General features: G+C 42.6%; 1 protein-coding gene across 1 annotated transcript; it reads right to left on the reverse strand.

Annotated features, from left to right (window-relative positions):
- Window positions 1-23: 23 nt before the first annotated feature.
- On the reverse strand, window positions 24-21,195 carry LOC130733678 (uncharacterized). Its single transcript, XM_057585906.1, has 3 exons — window positions 21,060-21,195; window positions 8,868-10,655; window positions 24-52 (listed from the first exon to the last, which is right to left on the reverse strand). The coding sequence occupies exons 1-3, from the start codon at window positions 21,193-21,195 to the stop codon at window positions 24-26; spliced, it is 1,953 nt and encodes a 650-aa protein (XP_057441889.1).
- Window positions 21,196-21,304: the final 109 nt, after the last annotated feature.

Here is a 21,304-nt window from a genome sequence, read left to right on the forward strand (position 1 = left end):
AGGGTTGAACGGGTATAGATGAATCATATGTGATTAGTTTGTATTTGAATCACTATAATTGCACATAGATCATTTAATGAAGTCTAATCCCAGCAAATTCTTATTTATGTTGTTTCTCCATCATTTTATATGTTTTCCTATTTATTTTCATGGATAAACAATAAAACTCTTGTGAATTCATCATTTGAGTTTGTAAACTATTGAACGACATAAGTATTACACCTTTTAAAGGACGATAAAACCCGTATCGAATATGCTTTTCCTATTTATTTTCATGGATAAACAATAAAACTCTTGTGAATTCATCATTTGAGTTTGTAAACTATTGAACGACATAAGTATTACACCTTTTAAAGGACGATAAAACCCGTATCGAATATGCTTTACTACAATTGAATAAGGGTTTAATTCTAAAAGCAATACAATCAAGGAAAAAACTTTTATGAAGAAACTTTCAAAAATCTAATTAGTTTTTCCTAAAGTTGAAGTCTTGAGAAATTCCTTTATGAATTAAGGCTTGGTTTTGAAATTTGAGGTCACCATATCTCATACTTGTGTAATAATTAGCTTATGAAAAAAAATCTATCTTGACAACTAACCATGTATTGTCGAACCTATACTATGGGCTCGTTTGGCACGCCGTATTAGGCATGATAGTATAAGCTTATACAATACATTATGAGTTTATCCATTGTTTGGTGATGACATTGTATTGTATAAGCTTATCCATCAAAGTCCCCTTATACGTTAAAATGACGTATTATTTAATCCATCATGTGAGTGATGGATAAGGCATGATAAGGTTGTGATGTATAAGTCACCATCACCACCACCCTCTATTGCTGCCAACTTACACCATCATTGGCACCACCACCGCCACCACCCGATCACCGTCGCCGCCACCACCACCACCACCGCCGCCACCCGATCACCGTCACTGCCACCACCACCACCACCATTGCCTCCACCCTCCACCGTCGCCGCCACCACCACCACCACCACCATTGCCTCCACCCTCCACCGTCGCCGTCACCCGATCACCGTCGCCGCCACCACCACCACCACCATTGCCTCCACCCGATCACCGTCGTCGCCACCACCACCACCACCGCCACCACCCGATCACCGTCGCCGCCACCACCACCACCACCATTGCCTCCACCCTCCACCATCGCCGCCACCTTACTAAGCCGCCACCGCCTTACCACCACCACCACACTCTATCGTCGCCAACACCACAACCACCATCGCTGCCACCACCGCCACCACCCGATCACCACCACCGCCACCACCGGTGTTGCCGCCACCGCCACCACCACCGCCGCCGCCCTACCGCCGCCACCGACACCACAACCACCACCCTATCGCCACCACCACCATAATCGTCGTCACCACTCTATTGCCACCACCGACACCACAACCACCACCCTATCGCCACCACCACCACCATTGCCTCCACCACCGCCTTACCACCACCACCACCACCCTATCATCGCCACCACCATCACTGCCACCACCACCTCCAACCTATCTCCACTGTCACCACCACCGCCACCAACACCAACCTACCACCATTGCCACCACCACCACCAACCTACCACTACTTCCATCACCACCGCCACCACCGTTATAATCATCTCCATATTTGATTTTTATTATATACCATTATTCAATACTTCATTAAACATAAAATTGCATCAATTTAAACGATATGGTAAATTATACAGAGTATGTCCAAACGCTGGATAGTATAAAAAAGTTATCAGGGCTTATACTATCAGGCCTAATACTATCAGGTCTTATACTATCAGGCCTTATACTATACGTCGCACCAAACGGGCCCTATGTGTATGAGGTGAGAAATTTCAAGTTAAGTGGTTTATGTGATATTTAGGTGAATAGGAAAATGGGTTTGTTGTTAAAAAGGATTTTAGAAAATTTTGGGGTTATTGTTCGGGTGGGGCCGAGGGCACCATAGGGACTAGGGGTGATTTCTATGTTAAAAGCTTCACTATGGGGTGATGAGAGGGTCGTGAGAATAAGGAAAAATTGTAAAAGAGATTTTAGAAGAGTTTGGAATTGTTATTTTACATGTATGGCTGACGCAACTGAGATCACACATGACGACGCTAAAATGATAATTAATTAATAATACATAATATAGAGCTATCACCAATTATTAAGGGAATGTGAAACCCTAAATAATAAATATAAAACTGGTATAAGAGAGTTTTAAATTTGGAAGTCATTTATATATGGGAAAGGCCTTTAGCATCCACGACATTCGCAAATAATAGTTACCTTTGAATTGATTAATAACTTTTAAAATATCTATTTTACCCAAAGAAATATTTTTTATCTTATTCAATTCTATTAATAAAGGGGAAAATGTTATTTAGAAAATTGGCCCAACAAACTTTTGAAGTTTGCACCTCCTTATCTTTGTGACCTTCGTCCTCCAACTAATATGTCTCGTAACTGTAAAGAGGTGTGCTGTCAATTTGTAATAGAATCAGATTCCTCACTTGCTGTTGGCTGGGTCACATCACAACAAAATAGACCCTGGAAGCTACAACGGGAAATAGTGCAGATTGATTTGTTAATGGAAGAGGTGGAATATATGTAGGGGGGTTAATCATATCTTTCAGGAAGCTAATAGCTTTGCTGATCAGCTAGCTTAAGAACTACTGCTGTTTGGGCGTACTTCCGTTGAAGGTTTTGGATGGAAGTTGTTCTGTACTAGGGCAAGCTTACGTAAGAGAAAGACAAAAAGTAAACCCTAGCAGAGCACTAAAATAGCAAAACTACCATAAAAGGAATATTCTCATTAATGCTGAAAAAGTTAGTTTCGTACAAGTGGATGACCTCCCCTTTTATAGAGGGGGTGGTCATGATATGGATCTTTCCTATATTTGGGCCTGACAATTAGGGCCCAAATCCCCGTACATATAAGACAAATCCAAAGGAATCTTCCAGCTGGCTTGTGGGTCCATCACCTAAGGGAGGGTAATGAAGCTCGTCATGTTGCCTTTCCCGCCTTGGCTATCGTCATTGGTTTATTGTTCATTTTGGGCGGGACATAATCTTCTTTATGTCCCGCCCAGTCCACATGCCCCCAAGACATGAGACTCGAGTAATTGAGTCGAAATGTCTTTATCGTTACCCAGTAGTTCGCCTCTATTGTTTATTCATTCATCGCCACTTTTCTTTCGTTGTTACATCGCCATTTTCACGCTTCTCCACCTTTGTTGTCGTTTCAAAGATATGTCGCCTTCAGTTATAACCGTCAACCACGTCTTTTCAACTGACGCACGTATCCTTATTTTCCGGGATTTCGTCATCATTTGTTATAAATGCAATCTTCATTTGTGCGTCTCGAGGAGTACGTCTTTTCGCTTCCCACCTTTTCGAATTTCAAATCCCAAAATCCCACGATCTTCCCCCATTCATTCTCTCTCCTCCTTTCTCTCTATAAAAACCCCTTTTTACTTTACATTTTTCACTTTCTTAAAACTTTTGCCCTGAACCTTTTCACCGCAGCTTTCATTCTCTTCTTTGAACTCCGGTGAACCCTTTCTTCCTCCGGCCGTCGTCATTGCGCGGTGCTCCCCTATCGCCGACGTTCTCTTTTCTCAAATCCACAGTTCTTCCCCTGGTTAGTTTTTCTCTTTCTTGAGATTCTTTGTTTACTTCTTTTCTCTGACTGTTCATCTTCTTTCTTCTTGACTCTGTTCATCTTCTTTTTTCTTGACTCTGTTCATCTGCTTTTTTCTTTTTATGAAACTGCCTCGCATGTCTTTACCAAACGCCAGCCTTTCTTCCCTAGAATTTTCTTCGCCCTCTACGGAGGAGGAAGTTGTCGCCCCCTCTATCATTGAAATTCATTCCTCGCCTTCTACCCATGATGATTCCGGTCCCGCCGGCTCTGTAGACTCCATTCTCTCCTCTAATGGAGATTTGTCTTCACCTGAATGGCGCTCTGACGTGCATTTAGTTGAAGATAAATGTCTGTTGCATTCTATCTGGGGCAGCATTGGGAGCATTAATTCGCTTCGAATATCTGCTCAAGGGTTTACGAAGATAAATCCCGCCACCTCGAATAATGAAGATCATCTCTTGAATGTCCTCCCATGTGGCGAAGATGACTGTGTTCTGTTGCGTAAAGAACCAGCCGATGAATCGCCCGATTTCTTCTTTGTTTATGGCTATTTCTTCTTAGACTTGAACATCAAACTTCCTTTCTCGCCGTTTATTTGTCACGTTCTTTCTTTTCTGAATGTGGCGCCCTGTCAACTCCAGCCCAACGCCTGGGGTTTTCTCCGCTGCTTTGAAATTCTTTGTGAACACTTGAGTTTCACTCCAACCTATCCTTTGTTCTTCCTGTTCTATAAATCAGTCACCACTAAACCTACTTCTGTGAAATGGGTTCCACTATTAGCCCGTAAGAACATGAGTCGGTTCTCCGCCCTTAAAAGTCATTACAAAGTATGGCAGAAGAAATACTTTAAAGTTATGGAGTCGCCCGAAATAAAAAACCTGTTCCGAGATTCCGACAATAACCCCCTCTTCCCTTTTTACTGGACAAAGAACCCTCGCCGAAAAATATCCGTTTCATACGACGCCTTGGATGAATCTGAACAAGGCGTCGCCGATTACCTCCGCACACTACCAGTATTTTCTGGTCACGACTTGATTGAGGCGTCGAAATCCGACACTTTAAATCAATTTTTTAGTAAGTTTATAATCTGTGTACGTAACTTCTTTTTCTTTTTGTTCATGTATCTCGTCTAATTGGTGTTTTCCATACAGCTACGATGGGAAAAGGCAAGGTTGACGCGAACCCACTCAAGATGAAGGAGTACCTCGCCCAGTCTGCTGCGGCGGCGAAGAAGAGGGCCGCCGAAACTGAGCAGAAGAAGAAGAATGAAGGTACCTCGGGTTCTGACAACGTCAGGGACCCTAAACGTCAAAAAACTTCAGGTGCTGCTGGTGGTAAGCCTCTCCACCAATCGACTCTTGATTCAAAAAGCCGTCCATCTGAGAAAAAGAAGGGACATGACAATGTCCCGCCCCATCAACAAGATTCAAGCACGCTGATCAACCGCCCATCAACTCCATTTGGCCAGGCTGGCCCTAGTTCAGCCATTGGTGGCGAAGCTCCTCCCCCCTTGCTGAATTTGTCGGATCCTCACTTTAATGGGCTGGAATTCATGACCCGTACTTTTGACAACAAGATCCACAAGGATGTTTCGGGTCAAGGTCCCCCCAACATTGCTTCTTTGGCGATTCATCACGCGCTTTCTGCCGCCAGCACTGTGGCGGGAATGGCTCAGTGTGTGAAAGAGTTGATCTCAGCCAAGAACCGTTTTGAGAAGAAGGCAGCTGATTACAAAACAGCCTATGAGCAGGCTAAAACTGATGCTGAGACTGCCAACAACAAGCTGAAATCTGCTGAGGAGAAGTGTGCTAAGTTAACTGAAGACTTGGCTGCTTCGGACCTGCTTCTTCAAAAGACAAAGTCTCTTAAAGAAGCCATAAATGACAAGCACACTGCCATTCAAGCCAAATATCAAAAGTTGGAGAAGAAACATGATCGCCTGAATGCTTCCATCCTAGGGCGTGCTTCTCTCCAATATGCTCAAGGCTTTCTGGCGGCCAAAGAGCAGATCAGTGTAGTTGAGCCGGGCTTTGATCTTTCCCGCATTGGGTGGCTGAAGGAGATCAAGGATGGTCAAGTAGTTGGTGATGATGACATTAGCCTCGATCTCCTTCCCCAATTCAATGATGAGAGTGAGCCTGAAGAAGATGGCGAGGATGGGAATGAGCAGCACAGGAATGAGGATCAAGGGAAGGAAGATCCTCAAGCTGGGACAAGCCAGGGCAACAACGCCAACAACGAGAACCTGGCTTGAATTTGTTTTTATTTTATGAAGTTGAAATTTTTCTTTGGGCATTGCCCTGTTTTATTTTCATTCCAAATCATGTATGGGCATCGCCCCCTTTTCTCTACTTTAAATGGATATCATCTTAAGTTCATTCGTTGTTTTAGTTGTTCCCAACTTTCGTTGTTATATACCTTAGCCGATTTTTCGACGAGGCTTGGTTTCTAGTGGCCACTAGAATTGCCAAGGCTTTTAACTTTTGAAGGCGATACTTTCTTATTCCGAAAGGTTTACTCGCGGTATTGCATACCTTGATACGATTTGCATTGCATGAACTCGTAATAAAAATTCAAAAAACATATACGATTCTGTTGAAATGATCTTTTCATTAATTTTCTTTCGTATGGGAACAATTGTCCCTTCATTACAATTGTCGCCTCATTAAAAACCTTTCCAAAGAAAGGGAAAAAGAGTGCGACTTCATTTACATTTGTTGTTTCTACTAACTAAAATACTGCTTTAGATGAGAGGCGTTCCATGTTCGTGGAACCTTTTGACCGCTTAGTTGTTCCAACTTATAAGCTCCTCCTCCAACATCGCCAATAATCCTGTAAGGCCCGCCCCAGTTGGGTGAGAGTTTGTTGTGTTTATCGGGTATTGTATTTTTTCGGAGCACTAAGTCTCCTACCCTCATTTTTCTTGGCACCACTTTTGTTGAGAACTTTCTTGCCACCTTCACTTTTCCCGCCTCATTTCTTATGTGGGCCTCTCGTTGTTCCTCGGGCAGCATAATTAGATTTGCTATTAAGTTTTCTCCGTTGTCATTTTCATTAAACCGAGCCACTCGCCAATTTTGGTTTTCAATTTCCACTGGGAGCATGGCGTCAGTTCCATAAGTTAGACGATACGGGGTTTCCTTTGTGCTTGACTGCTCCGTGGTGTTGTATGCCCAAAGAACGCCTGGTAGTTCCTCCGCCCAAAGCCCTTTTGCTTCATCCAGTTTCTTCTTTAAACCCTTCAGGATAACTTTGTTAGCCGATTCAGCCTGCCCATTGGTCTGTGGATGTTCTACAGAGGCAAATCGCATCTCGATTCCCATTTCTGTACAAAATTCTCGGGTAACACTACTTGTGAATTGTGTTCCGTTATCCATTACTAATGCCCTGGGAACCCCAAATCTACAAATAATCCTTCGCCACAAGAAGCTCCTGACCTTGGCGGCCGTGATAGTTGCTACTGCCTCAGCCTCTATCCACTTAGTGAAGTAATCAACCGCCACGATGATGTACTTCATTTGTGCCTTCGCCACAGGGAATGGTCCTAAGATATCGGTCCCCCACATGGCGAACGGCCAAGGCGACATCATGGTTGTTAATTCTTCTGGTGGAGCCTTGTGTAGGTCAGAAAAGACTTGACATTTTTCACATTTCTTAACATACTCCAAACAATCCTTCTTCATCGTTGGCCAATAGAATCCTGCTCTTATCACCTTAACTGCCAAGGATCGCCCGCCAATATGACTAGAACACACGCCTTCGTGGACTTCCGCCATTATTCCGAGGGCGTCCTTGATATCGACACATTTGAGCATAGGAGACATGATTCCTCGCCGATACAACTCTCCACCCACCAGTGTGTAAAAACTGGCTTCCCTTCGTTTTGCTCTCGTGTTCAAATCATCCTCCTTTGGTGGGTTCTCTAAGAAGGTTTTAATCGATTCCATCCAAGATATCTCGCCCTCACTGACTGACTTTACAGCTTTCAACTTTATTTCTACCAAATCAATGCTCGGGCGAGGCAGGGTTTCTTGAATGACTGTCTGGTAGTTGCCCAATTTCCCTGTGCTTGCCAACTTCGCCAACACATCAGCCCTCTCATTTTGTCCCCTCGGGACATGTTCTATTTTGATTTCTTTGACCTCCATCATCAATCTGCGCACCACTTCCAAATATTTGGACAGTTGCGGATCCTTCACCTGGTACTCACCTTTCACTTGTTTAACCACTAACTGCGAATCTCCTTTGATAAATAACTTCTGGACTCCCAATTCAATGGCCAACCTTAAGCCGGCAATCAGAGCCTCGTACTCAGATTGATTATTGCTCGCCTTGAACTCGAACTTGAGAGACTGTTCAATGATCATTTTATCTGGACTTTCGATTGTTATTCCCGCCCCACTTCCAGTGTTATTAGAGGATCCATCCACAGACAGGACCCATTCTCCTTGAGTCTTCTCTCCTTCAGTGGGTGTTAATTCCGCCACGAAGTCAATTAAACTCTGGACTGTGACTTGGCCCCTTGGCTCATATTGTAAGTCATACTCTGACAGCTCAACTGACCAGCTAACCAATCGCCCTGATAAATCAGGCTTCTGAAGTACTTGCCTTAAGGGAACATCAGTTTTAATTTTGACTTGGAAACTTTGGAAGTAAGGTCTGAGGCGCCTTGCAGTTTTCAGAATCGCCAAAGCCGCCTTTTCAATTTTTTGGTACCGCAATTCTGCCCCCTGTAAAGTATGGCTCACGAAATATATAACTTTCTGCTTTTTTCCTTCTTCCTGGAGCAAAACCGTACTTACCGCCTTGTCAGTAACCGCCAAATAGAGCACTAATGGAACGCCTGGTGTTGGCTTGGAGAGTACCGGTAATGTGGCCAATGTTTCTTTCAATTTGGTAAAAGCTTGTTCGCATTCCTCTGTCCACTGAAACTTTGAATTCTTTTTTAAACATGTGAAGAACGGGGCCGCTTTGTCACCCGCCATTGGCAAGAAACGTGACAAGGCGGCCATTCGCCCTGTCAAACGCTGAACCTCCTTTACACTTGTTGGGCTTTTCATTTCCAAGATCGCCCTTCCCTTATCTGGGTTTACTTCTATTCCTCTTGATGTTAACATAAATCCCAAGAATTTTCCTCCCTGGATCCCAAAAGAACACTTCTCAGGGTTTAACTTCATTTGATATGTTCTTAACTGATCAAACGCTTCTTTAAGGTCGCCGCCATGATCACTAGCCCTGGCGGATTTTACAATCATGTCATCCACATACACCTCCATATTCCTGCCTACTTGCTTTGAAAAAATTTTGTCCATGAGCCGTTGGTACGTAGCTCCTGCATTCTTCAAACCAAAAGACATTGTCTTGTAACAATAGTTCGCCTGATTGGTCATGAATGCTGTACTTTCCTCATCCGAGGGATGCATCATAATCTGATTATAGCCCGAATAAGCGTCCATGAGACTTAAAAGTTCATTCCCTGAAGCTCCATCCACAAGCTTGTCAACATTGGGAAGTGGGTACGAATCTTTGGGACACACTTTGTTCAGGCTCGTGTAGTCCGTGCACATTCGCCATTTCCCATTGGCCTTCTTGACCATTACAACATTGGCGAGCCACGTTGGGTACTGTACCTCACGGATGAAGCGGGCCTTGATCAATTTTTCAGTCTCTACTTGTACAGCCTTGTTCTTTTCTTCACTCATTCTTCGCCTTGGTTGGATGACCGGGGTCGCCCCTGGTCGTATGGCTAGTTTGTGAGTGATCACCTTGGGATCAATCCCTGGTACATCATTGATGGTCCATGCGAAGAGATCTAGATTATCACCCAGAAGGGTGATTAGTCTGTCCTCTTGTTCTGTTGTCAAACCACTGCCAATCTTTAGAAACTTGTCCTTGACTTGCACCTGCTTGGTTTCTTCCAGCGGTTGTGGGCGAAAATCATCAGCATCATCTCTTGGGTCCAAGCTAAATCCTTCTTGTGGGAAGATTTCTGTAATTCGGTGGCTCTCCTTGGCGGCCTTCCGCCCATAGAGCGCCACGCTCCTCAAATAGCATTCCCTTGCTGCATTCTGGTCTACACGCAATATCCCGACCTTCCCGTTGCAGGCGGGATATTTAACAGTTAAATGAGCAGTTGAGATGACCGCGCAGACCTTGTTGAGGGTGTCTCGCCCCAAGAGTACGTTGTAATTGGCTCTACACGCCAATACTAAGTACTTTACTTGAAACTTCTTGACAAACTCTCCTTCTCCAAAGGCAGTCGGAATTTCGACGTATCCCCGCACACTGACACGGTCTCCTGTGAATCCCACCAAAGTTCCCCTGTATGGTTTCAAATCTGATTCCTTTAGTCCCAGGCGATCAAAGGCGTCTCCATAGATGATATCTGCCGAAGATCCCTGGTCTAAGAATACTTTCTTTGTCACATAATTGTTAACCCTAATTGTTACCACAATTGGATCGTTGTCATGGGGAATTACATGCGCAAAATCCTGAGGGGTGAATATAATAGGGGAATGATTCACCCAACACTCGCCTTCGTTCGACTCCTGTACTGAGTGTACTGCCGCCACGTAGCGTTTTCTAGCCTTACTTGAAATTGCACCCCCGCCAAATCCTCCTGCAATAGATGAGCATTCCCCAACAGGATCGCCCAACTCTTCAACTATCTCTTTACCTTTACCTTTGTCCCCTTGAGTGATTTTAGCTACCTCCGGCGCTGCTGTGTCTTTGACAAAGTTTGCCAAATGGCCAGCTTTAATCAAGCGATCAATTTCCCGCCTTAAATTCCAGCAATTATCTGTCGTATGCCCCAACGCTCTGTGGTACTCGCACCACCTATTGGTGTCCACGTTAGCTGGCGGCCGCCGTGGGGGTGGTGGGTACTGCACAACGTTGGTCTGTCCAACCGCCCTTAAAATGGTACTTAAGGGTGCATTCAACTTAGTAAGTGGGATTGGCGTTGGCGAAGCACCAGGCTGACCAGCTGTGGCAGCAGCGGGACCTTGTGAATTTCTGTGCCATGTATTTTGAAAGCCAGGTTTAGAGTTTTGGTATGGTCCCGGTCTTGGTACACGGGGGGTTTGCGCTATCCTGGTTTCCTTCCCCGCCTTAGATTTGTCTTGTGAAACACCGCCAGATTGAGACTGCTTACGTCCTTCCTCTCTTTCTTGTTTCTTCTGGTCATCTTGCTCAATCAATATGAACTCTTGAACACGAGCGCGAAGATCCATCATATCCTTCGCCGGTCGCCTTGTTAAGTCTCTATTCAAATCTCCCGCCCGAAGGCCATTTTTGAATGACGCCAAACAGACATCTGGATTTTCATCCTCCAACTGCACCGCCATCTTGCTGAAGCGTGCCATGTAGGTTTTTAATTTCTCGCCTGGTTGCTGATGTATGCTGATAAGATCAAACATTGTTGCTTTTGTGGTTTTATTGGCGGAAAATTGAGTCAGAAACTTAGTGGACAGATCAGTGAAATTATCAATGGAGAAGGGCGGTTGTCGAATGAACCACTGCATCGCCATGCCCTTGAACGTGGAAGGCAATAATCGACATTTTACCGCATCCGTCGCCCCGCCGATCACCATTTTAGTATTGAAGTATCTAAGATGCTCCATAGGATCAGATTCGCCCGAAAAGGCGTCTAATGCCATGGTTTGCAGGTGCTTTGGAATGTCCACCCTAGTGATGGCTGGAACAAAAGGTTGGAATTCAACTACATCCTCCGCCTCCAGGCGTTGTTCTTGCTTAAAATCCTGCCGCTGAGTAAGATACTCAACTTGGGCTTGCAACTGCTCGTTTTGGGACTGCACCTTCTGCAAGGTATCTAACATTTGTTGCAAAGCCGCAGGCGTGATACCTGTCACTGCCTCTTGCGCTCTCCGTGGAGCAGTTGTTTTAAGATCTTCCAAATTCACGTAGTCAGGCGGCGTTGAACGCCGCCGAACACCTGGATCTGATTTAGCGATCAGATCTGAAGGTCTTCCCGGAGCTGCATTCACCAATGACGCCGGCGACGGCGCCACTGAGTGGACCCCCTCCGAGGAGGCTTCCTGCTCTTGGTCGTCCAGTACGGGACGGTTGTTGTTTCGTCCGCCGGCGCGACCGCCGTGTCGACCACCACCTCGCCGGCGATGATCGCGCCGACCTACGCCGCATGAACGAGTCTCCATGGCTCGCGATTCCTCCTTCTGTCACCGGAAGAGCTAAGTCTTTCCCACAGACGGCGCCAATGTTCTGTACTAGGGCAAGCTTACGTAAGAGAAAGACAAAAAGTAAACCCTAGCAGAGCACTAAAATAGCAAAACTACCATAAAAGGAATATTCTCATTAATGCTGAAAAAGTTAGTTTCGTACAAGTGGATGACCTCCCCTTTTATAGAGGGGGTGGTCATGATATGGATCTTTCCTATATTTGGGCCTGACAATTAGGGCCCAAATCCCCGTACATATAAGACAAATCCAAAGGAATCTTCCAGCTGGCTTGTGGGTCCATCACCTAAGGGAGGGTAATGAAGCTCGTCATGTTGCCTTTCCCGCCTTGGCTATCGTCATTGGTTTATTGTTCATTTTGGGCGGGACATAATCTTCTTTATGTCCCGCCCAGTCCAGAAGTAAATCCCTTGCTGTTGCGTTTTCTGAGTTCCTAAAGGTTCGGTTCTGTCTTTATTTTTCTATTAAAGGAGGCACGGTTCAGCTTGATTTTAGCTATTTCTGATGCTGTTTAGTCTCAACGAAATTGGAATGGCTGGGTTGTGTTCAGAATCTTGTGAATCTCGAGTTTTGGCAGAAGCATAGCTAGCTGTGCCGTTTCAGGTCTGATTATGCAGCGTTCTTTCTACACTTTGAAGTATGTGGAAGTGGTAAAATGCTACTGGTTTTGAGGTGCAGAGGCGTGGTTCATCAATTGAAGAATATTGCATTGTCTTGGATCAATTAAAGGCTGTTTGCTGGGTGCTGTTTTCTGTTTTGCTATTCTATTAGTTTTTTTTTAACTGTCATTTTTATCTCTGTTTCTTGCTATGAGTTGTCTTTGTTGTCTATTATGACTCTTTCTTAAATTCTCTGTTTTGAATTTTTGTGTTAAAGATTACTCGGGAGAGCTATGTTCCCAGGACTCTTTTATTATATCTAATGTGTTATTATCTTTTCTAAAAAAAATTATCAGAAAAAAAAAGAAGAAAGAAAACGATGAGGAGTAGAAAGGGGAAAGACGGAAGAGGAGTGAAGAGGCGAGATCACGGTGGAGGAAGCAGCTGCATGGTGCGGATTGAGGTAACTGTTACAAAGTTTTAGATTTCTTTGTTGCAAGAGTGATCAAAAGAGAGACATGGATTCAAAGGAATCATAAGAGATTTTCTTGATACCATTTCAAAAGCTAATTTAGCAATGTATTTTCTTGACGGTAAACATAAAGATTCCCAAAAAGATTCCTTATCAATTATCATCTTATCCTATGTTACGGTTCTGAGTGTTATGTTATTGTTCCAAGCACTTTGCTAACATATCATTCATGGGCAATACATTTTATCTAGAAGACAAATGACAAGTAATATGCTTAAATAAAGGGATGAAAATGTATTTACTTGGTTGAAGCAGAAGAGATACTTTACCCCGTGAAAGTTCGTCTGATGATCCCTTCACGATATCCTCCTTTGATGTTCTGATCATACTCTTCTTCTTCTTGCTCAACGGAATTTGGAAAATGTATGCCTTACTCTCAGAACCGAGGTTCAAAGATAGAACCCCAACTCACACAAGTGATCACTCTCTTTCTAAACGTCCGGAATTGCCTCTTTTCCACCAAATTCTTCCTATTTATAGTCGTTCACCTAGGGTTTGTTTTAAGATCGTTATTTCAAATTCGAAAAAAATATCTTAATTTATGAAGAAATCTGATAAGATTTTGTACTTAATTTGGTTGTTTCCTAACATTAATAAGATTTTCTAGATTCAGTTGACTTTTCCTGATTTCTAACAAATTATTATCCTCTAGAATATTTCTAGAAATTATTCTCTAATTATCTTCTAGAATTTTCTATTTAATTATTTCTATTTTTTATTATTATTTGAATTAAATTTATATATTTTAAAATTATTTTTTCAATTTATTATTTTAGCCTTTTTAATTAAGTAATGTTTGATTGTACTTATCATTAGAGCTGGGTAAGCGGGCCAAAGTTCGCGGGCCAACCCGTGTAACTCGCGATCTGCATGGTCAATAGCCCGATGTATGGTGGTTCGCTTAAATGCGGGCCTATCTGAGTTGGCTCGTTTAGCCCGCGGTTTAAATGGGTTGAACCCGCGGTTTTGCGGGCTGGTCCGCGGGTCATATAATTACATAAAAAATTATCTCCATAGTCCATGAACTACTTACTTGATCTTGATAGAGTGGCCAAAAAAAAAACCAACCCAAGAGACCCAAGTGAAGTGAGACACTCATCACTTACCAGACAAGTTACTTTACGTACCCTAGTTCTCTTCTCTTACTCTCTTTCTTTTCTGGTTTCCGTCTCTCTCAAGTCTCCCACCGCCACCATGAAATCTTCTTGCTTTAGATTTGTGGAACATTTTAGGGTTTGATTATGCAATGTGGAATTTGGAGAATTGTTTTGGAATCAGTTTTTTTCTCTATTTTTTAATGTTTTTTTTGCTTGTTTTATTTTAAAATCTAATAGTGGTTCGCGGGCCAGTTCGTTTATCTACTGTTTAAGCAGGGCGGACGCTGTAAGACCTGGATTTACAGAGCAAGTTAATTTCCGACTCACGCGTGGAATCAGTGTAAGCGTGACAGGAGTTTGCTGTTTGAGAAAGATGAATGAAGAGGAAAGTTCAGGAATTGCTTGAGGAATTTTGCGTAGTTGTTTTAGGAGTTAGTGCGGGTCGTCTGCACACCTGCCTTATGGCGAGAGTGTCCAGAATAGGCTAATTTCGCTTTTGAAGCAACGTTTAAGTGAGATTTCAAATCCTTGGAAAAATTTAAAGGTTCTCTTTATTTTTCCTTCGACCAGTGTTTCATTTCGGAACCCTGGACTGTACGCACGATAGTATTCACTTTTCGGAAGTCCGACGACGCTAATTTCTTTGCTTCGAAACCCTAGATTCAATAACTGAATGAAGACTTTTTCTATTCGGAGCTTTTAACGAAGTTTCCGTCCGCGTTGCCAGATTTGTTTCGATGTTTCCAATCTTTCTTCAGAACGAAGTTTTGTCGTCTGACCATCACAGCAAAAAGTAGTTTTTCGGGACAGATTAACTTACACCGCTTTTGGGATTTTAAGGATCGTTTTTCCCAGATGTTAGAGATTTGTTTTGAGTTCCGGAATTCTGTCGCCAGAATCTCTCTTAGAATTCATCGGTGAATGTGCTACAAAAATCGGAATCGCGAAATTTTCATTTTCCCGCGATTTCACCTTTCTATAAATAGTTAAAAATTCAAAATATCTTCATTTTCTTCCATTTGGGGCCGCGAGTTCAAGGAGAGGAAAGGAGAAGAAATTTTTCGCCGAAACTTGACCGATCTTCGCGCAGTTCGTTCCTACTTCAAGGTATCGAGGTAACTAGCTTGATTCTTACCTCTGATCACTGTTTCTACTGCGTTTCTTTAGCTGTTTCTGTGCTCAAAGTTTCGAGCTTTTCGTAAAACTGTCAGTTTTTCCTGATTTCTCTGTTGGGGTATCTTCTGTACGTGCCCAAGAGGCTAGAACCTTCGTCGGTATTCGCCGATTTTGATCGAGTTGTCAAGGATCTGAAAAATTGATTCAAAACCCTTTTTGGCGCACATTTCGAAACTTTAATGTCGAAAAGTCGTAATCCGACTTCGTGCCTTTAGGATTAGTTGTTACGAATGTCGTTAGGATCATCGCTGTCAAGTTTGTTTTCCGAAGTGATAACTTTGAGGTTTTGAGCTTTTATTTTGGACCAAAAAGCCCCTGAACAGCCGTATTTCGATCCGATCGTCCGAAAATTTTTCCGACAGTTTCTTTGCCTTAGTTTTACCCTAAAACTACCTTGTAAACAGATTAGATCGAAGAAAAAGAGCCGGAGCTCTTTTCTCCTTATGGCCGAGAGCTTAGTGCAGGGGGGGAGTTTTTCGTTTTCGAAAACTTGTCTTTTTGTATCTGATTGTTGTATTCTGAAGCTTTAACGCTTTGTCTATCGTTAAATAGTTGTATTGTGATCGAGCTAATCGATTTGTTTGGATTTCTGCTTTGTTTTCTCCGAGGTTCAGTTGAAGGAACTTTGGGTTTTTCAGAGCAATCGTGTGAAGGGAATTTAAACCACGAGACTGGAGCAGCTCGAGGTTAGGGCAACTTACTATTAGCTATGACTGCATGATAAGCGTCGATAAATTCGACTTATGCTTTACTTTGATATTGTTTATGATGATGATTTATTGTTATGATTGTTTTCATAACTTATGATATTGATGTTGTATTGAATTGTGCGTTTTGACGCGACTTCGGAGCGAAGAATCACTGAACTGATTCCTTTTGATTTTTCGGGTTGGATGAACAACCCTAGGCAAGTCCAAACTCAAGGTTTGAGACTTAGCTATCGTTTATATACTTAGACTTTCCCCGGGAAATATCTTTTGGTGGGTTTTTGGAAAACTTAGAATGAATAGAATTTCGAAAACTAAAGACCTTAGAGAACTTAGTTTTCAAAGAATTAAACTCATAACCTGACTAATTCAATTTAAAACGTTTTCATTATTGAATGAACCACAGGGAACCTAAAGGGGAAAATGATTGCGAAAGACGGGGAAAAGTCGTCAAGTCTTGAAGTTACTGGGAATTGGGGAAAGCCACTGAGGTGAGCTACGGTGATGATTGAAAGTCACCGAGTACTTTAGTACTCTTGTTGTTGGAGTTGTGTTGTATTGACCGACACTAAACTCTTGGGTTTGAAATGGGGTTTTTGAAATTGGGTTTTAAGCTAAACGCTTGTGTTGTGAGGACGATTCGGTGTTTGGCTAACCATATTGCATAATGCATCATTCGGTGAAGAACGGGAATGCTTCACCAATGGTGAAGAACGGGAATGCTTCACCAATGCATCATTCGATGAAGAACGGGAATGCTTCATCGATGGTGAAGAACGAGAATGCTTCACCAATGCATCATTCGATGAAGAACGGGAATGCTTCATCAATAGTGAAGAACGGGAATGCTTCACAACTATCCGGATCATATTGATTGCATTTCACGCATATATTCATCCTGACTGGAATTGTGTGCTGTTTGCATTACTGAATTATTGTTAGAGCCGATAACATGCTAGGAATGTATATATATAATTCTATAAACATATATATATATCCCCAAATCACATGTTGTTTGTATATCTACTCTATTCCGTGAGTTGACCCTAGAGCCTTGGCTTTGGTTTCATGTTTGTGTTTGGGCGGTCGGCCTGCTGCCCGATGTCGACGGTGGATTGGGTTTCGATGGTCTTTCCCTCGGGGGGGGGGGGATCAGGTTTGAGTTGGTGGATCGTCATGCCCCCACCGCTTGGGTGATCGATCTTGTGGGTCATCAGGCGACGTACCGGGGAAGGGTCATGGAGGACCGGACTGACGAGCGTGGATGTCTGACAAAGGGAGTTTTACGACGCATGGAGCTGAGCTTCAACTTGCCAACTTCAGTTCGCTGTGGACTCGGTATTGGGAGGGTAGGTTTAGGCAGGCGTCATATTTTGTGTAGAGCTCTGATTCGTTTTGATTTTGGGACAGGGTAGGTTCCCGACGCATGACTTTTTGGTGTGGTTCTCTTACCGAGGGATCACAGTGAGTCAGTCGGACTATAGGGGTCTTTTGTTCAGGCCATTTTGAGGCCGACTTTCTCCTAGTGGATTGTAATTATAACTTTCTCACTCACACTTCTGGTTCTGTATATATTTACCTACGGGCACACTACTTTGGAGTCACTGCGAGTGCGCGTGACGTGGGAGTGCAGCTGAGGCTGTACATGTATATATGTTTGTATATCGGTTAGCTAGTTGTTGGGTTATGTCTTTATTTTTCTATCGCTTTATTAAAACGAAAAAAAAATTACCTGTTTTCCGCGTAAAGTTTATTTTTGTGTTACTAAAGTGACACCCGGAAATCGGGGTGTTATAGACGCGGGCTAACTTAAATACAAACTCATTTATTTGTGGGCCTACACGGGCAAGCCCGCTAACGTGCGAGTCTATGCGGGGCGGGCTAGACCGCATACCCAACTCTACTTATCATCCCCTTATGTTAGGCCTATGTGTGATTTGAGTTCCCTTTGTTTAAAATGAGTAATTTTGGTACACGAAAGATCAATATGTGACAATTGGGTCATGTTGCCCAATTGCTAACAGATGTTGCCTATGTGGATCTCATTAATGAAATGGATCTGGCAGCCATGCCACTAGAATGCCATGTCATTTTATCTTAAAATATATATTTTTTGGTTACAAAGAAGGGAAAGCCCAGGAAGGTAGGAACAAAGAAAAACTAGAGAGCTACAGGCCCTACGGAGGGGGGCGGGAAATTGCATCTTCTTCAAACCTCCTTCTTCATCTCTCGACATCACTATCACCCCACAACTACTACTCCCTTCTTCTTCTTCTTCTTCTCCTTTATCAACCACACTACCACCACTCAAGCATCGCACTGCCACACTCTTTCTTTTTTCTTCTTCTTTTCAAACTCACCACTCCCTTTTCAACCTCACTAAAAACACTCCCCCCCCCCCACCAACCCAACATTCAGATCATCTTCTTTTTTCAACCACACAGGAACCGTAGATTTCAGAAACTCGAATCAAATTATCCTTGAAAAGAAAGAGGATAATTCTAGAAACCCAAACTCAGAATTCCAACCTAGACAAGAGATCGAGACGATGAAGGGTTTCTCCCCTTCACTGTAACCCCCGATTTCTTAAGGGTCACTTTTGTAACCTATTTCAAAAATACAGGTAAATTTTTGCTTAAAATAAAGCTTTTAACATGCAACTTAATAAGAAAAGTAAATAAAGTGAATAAAAGCCTAGTTTTATTATCTTCAAAATTTGAGGTACAATGCTTTTTAAACTAAAGACATAAAGCAGTAAATTTAACGTCCGACTACTCCCGAGCCAACACGCAAGAAAGGACCTCAGGTTAAGGTCGAACTCTATCAAAAACTCAAACTCACACCCCAAATAGACTCGACTCTCACACCCAAACCCCGACTCAAGGTGCAATCCTCATAATCCTCGAGCAGCAAGGGCCTCCTCCATAGTACTAAACAAGTCGTCCCTCATTTTCTGCTCGCGACGGTCCCACAATTGGACTATCAGACGAAGAAAAGTGTATGTGTCGTCAGCCTGCAATGAAATTCTCCCGGGCATCAGCAATTGCGAGCTCACTCGGTGTACAGACTGGAATAACGGGCTCCAGCGAACTCGATGTATAGATAGACGATCTAGGAGAGTAAGCTGACGAGCTCAGAGTGTACGCTGGCGAACTCGAATCGTAGAATGGTTCAACGGATGAAACCTGACCGGAATCCTCCTCGGTAACCATGTCAACGTCAGCTCCCGCTGGCTGTGCAAAACGAAGCGGAGGGTATGACATCCTCATAATTCCGTGATAGTAGGTGTGGGAGATAAGTTGCCCCTGACGTGTGCGCTTCCATTCTCGTACGTGAACTGTGTAGAAGTAGCGACCTTGGGCATGGTCAATGTCTCAAGCCACGTTATCAGTGTCAAGCAGATCTAGGGTCTTATCCCGACTTATTGGGTGCAGTAGGCTCGACATCTAGGCGTTAAGCGCCCCAAATAACAAACAACAACAAGCAAGGGTCAAATTCTAACACTCACAAGTCAAGAAGTAAGGCATACTATTCTCTCATATATATGTATATATATCATTACTTAAGCTAACACTCAACAAGTATAGGGAACTAGAACTCTAAGTTTGGTTAGTCTATGTCGTTGTGCAAATGCAGATTCATTTCGGGTATCCATTAATGCCAACAACCACTACCGGGTAGGCGAGATAAAACACGACTCCACGATTGGGGTTAGTCCTTACTAACTCAACGTTGTATCCCAGCTCCACAATCGGTGTTAGTCAACTGTTAACCCACTATTGTCTTCAGTTTTGCCACTTAATCAGGACCTTCATGGCTCCTGAAGCACACCGGAAACTAGCCCGTCCTTATTCATGGCCATCAAGTCTAACTAACTTGATAAAAAAACTCATGCCATGCAAGTTAGTCATCCAAGGCATCCATGCACATCACGTCCACATCTCGAATTTATAATAATCTTTGTTATTTTGGAATTTATTGGGAGAAAATATGATACTTGAATAGTGAAATCTTGAATACTTGAATACTCGAATTTATAATAATCTCTGTAGAATACTTGTTAGGAGAAGTCTTGTAGAATACTTGTTAGGAGAAGTCCCGAATAATACTTGTGCGAGAAGTTCTTGATACTTGAATAGTGAAATCTTGGTTTAACCAATGACTGAACGTAGCTCTATCATTTATGGGTGAACCAGAATATATTGCTATGTTTCTAGCGTTCACTTTTCCATTCATTTATCCGCTGCAAAGCTTGCAAAAATGTTTCTAAAACTAATAATCGTTGGAAAAACCAAAGTTTTAGAAGAACATAATTTAAACGTCTCATTTCTTGTCTTATTTTTTTACATTTCAAGGGTATGTACCACGTGAGCATTTCTGGACCAAAATTCTCTCATCATTGGTAAGCATACAAGGGACCAAAGTCATGATCTACAATTAAAATATTCAAAATTAGATATTTATGTAGCAACTATATACAATTTGAGTATGTCATGCATTGGGAAAATTTATTATTGAGATCATGACTTCGTCTAAGAAACGACAACTAGGAGCCATAGTGTGCAAGACCTCTTGCTGGGATAACAACATGGTCGACGAGCACTTCATTGTGAATATGGAAATAGAAATAAGGGAAAAATATTGCTATTTTATATATAAAGCTTAAGAAACTATGTCAAATCACAAATGAAAAGTGTTATATATATATATGTTACTTTTTTGAAAGCGTATTAGAGAAAATTTATTCAGCAACATCTTTATCGAAGTCAGCTAGCAGCGGAGTGACGTAAGACAATAATTTGGTCAAGACCTCCTGCCATTACAAAAGATAGGAGCCCATTAAATCATTTAGTTTTTGTCACATGAAATACCAAGCTAACTTTTCATTATTTAACTTAGGGCTCGTTTCACACGCCGTATTAGAGATGCTAGTATAAGCTTGTACAATATACTATGGACTTATCTATTATTTGGTGTTAACATTGTATTATATAAGCTTATACATCACTTCTGTCTTAAAATGATGGATTATTTAATCCACCATATAGGTGATGTATAATGCACCACCACAACCCTCCACTATCGCTACCACACCAACCTCCACCATTGCTACGACCACTCTCCACGATCGCCCTCCACAACCATTTCCACCAACACAACCAACACCGTCGTTGTTGTCATCACTATCACCACTGCCACCACCAACCATGTAAGACCCGGAATTAAATAGACTATTTATTTATTTAATTTTCATTAATTATGACAACATCTACTATTTTATCTTAATTTTAGGAATTCGTATTCTTAAGTTATTTATT

Source organism: Lotus japonicus, chromosome 1 (assembly GCF_012489685.1).
Source record: "Lotus japonicus ecotype B-129 chromosome 1, LjGifu_v1.2".
Lineage (NCBI taxonomy): Eukaryota > Viridiplantae > Streptophyta > Magnoliopsida > Fabales > Fabaceae > Lotus > Lotus japonicus.

Coding starts and splice junctions, on each gene's coding strand:
- LOC130733678 (XM_057585906.1), bottom strand. CDS start 21,195: ATGGTTGGTGGTGGCAGTGGTGATAGTGATGACAACAACGACGGTGTT. Junction 10,656..21,059: donor TGTGGTAGCGATAGTGGAGG/GTTGTGGTGGTG, acceptor CACAAGGTCCCG/CTGCTGCCACAGCTGGTCAG. Junction 53..8,867: donor TGATCATGGCGGCGACCTTA/AAGAAGCGTTTG, acceptor GTGCAATTATAG/TGATTCAAATACAAACTAAT.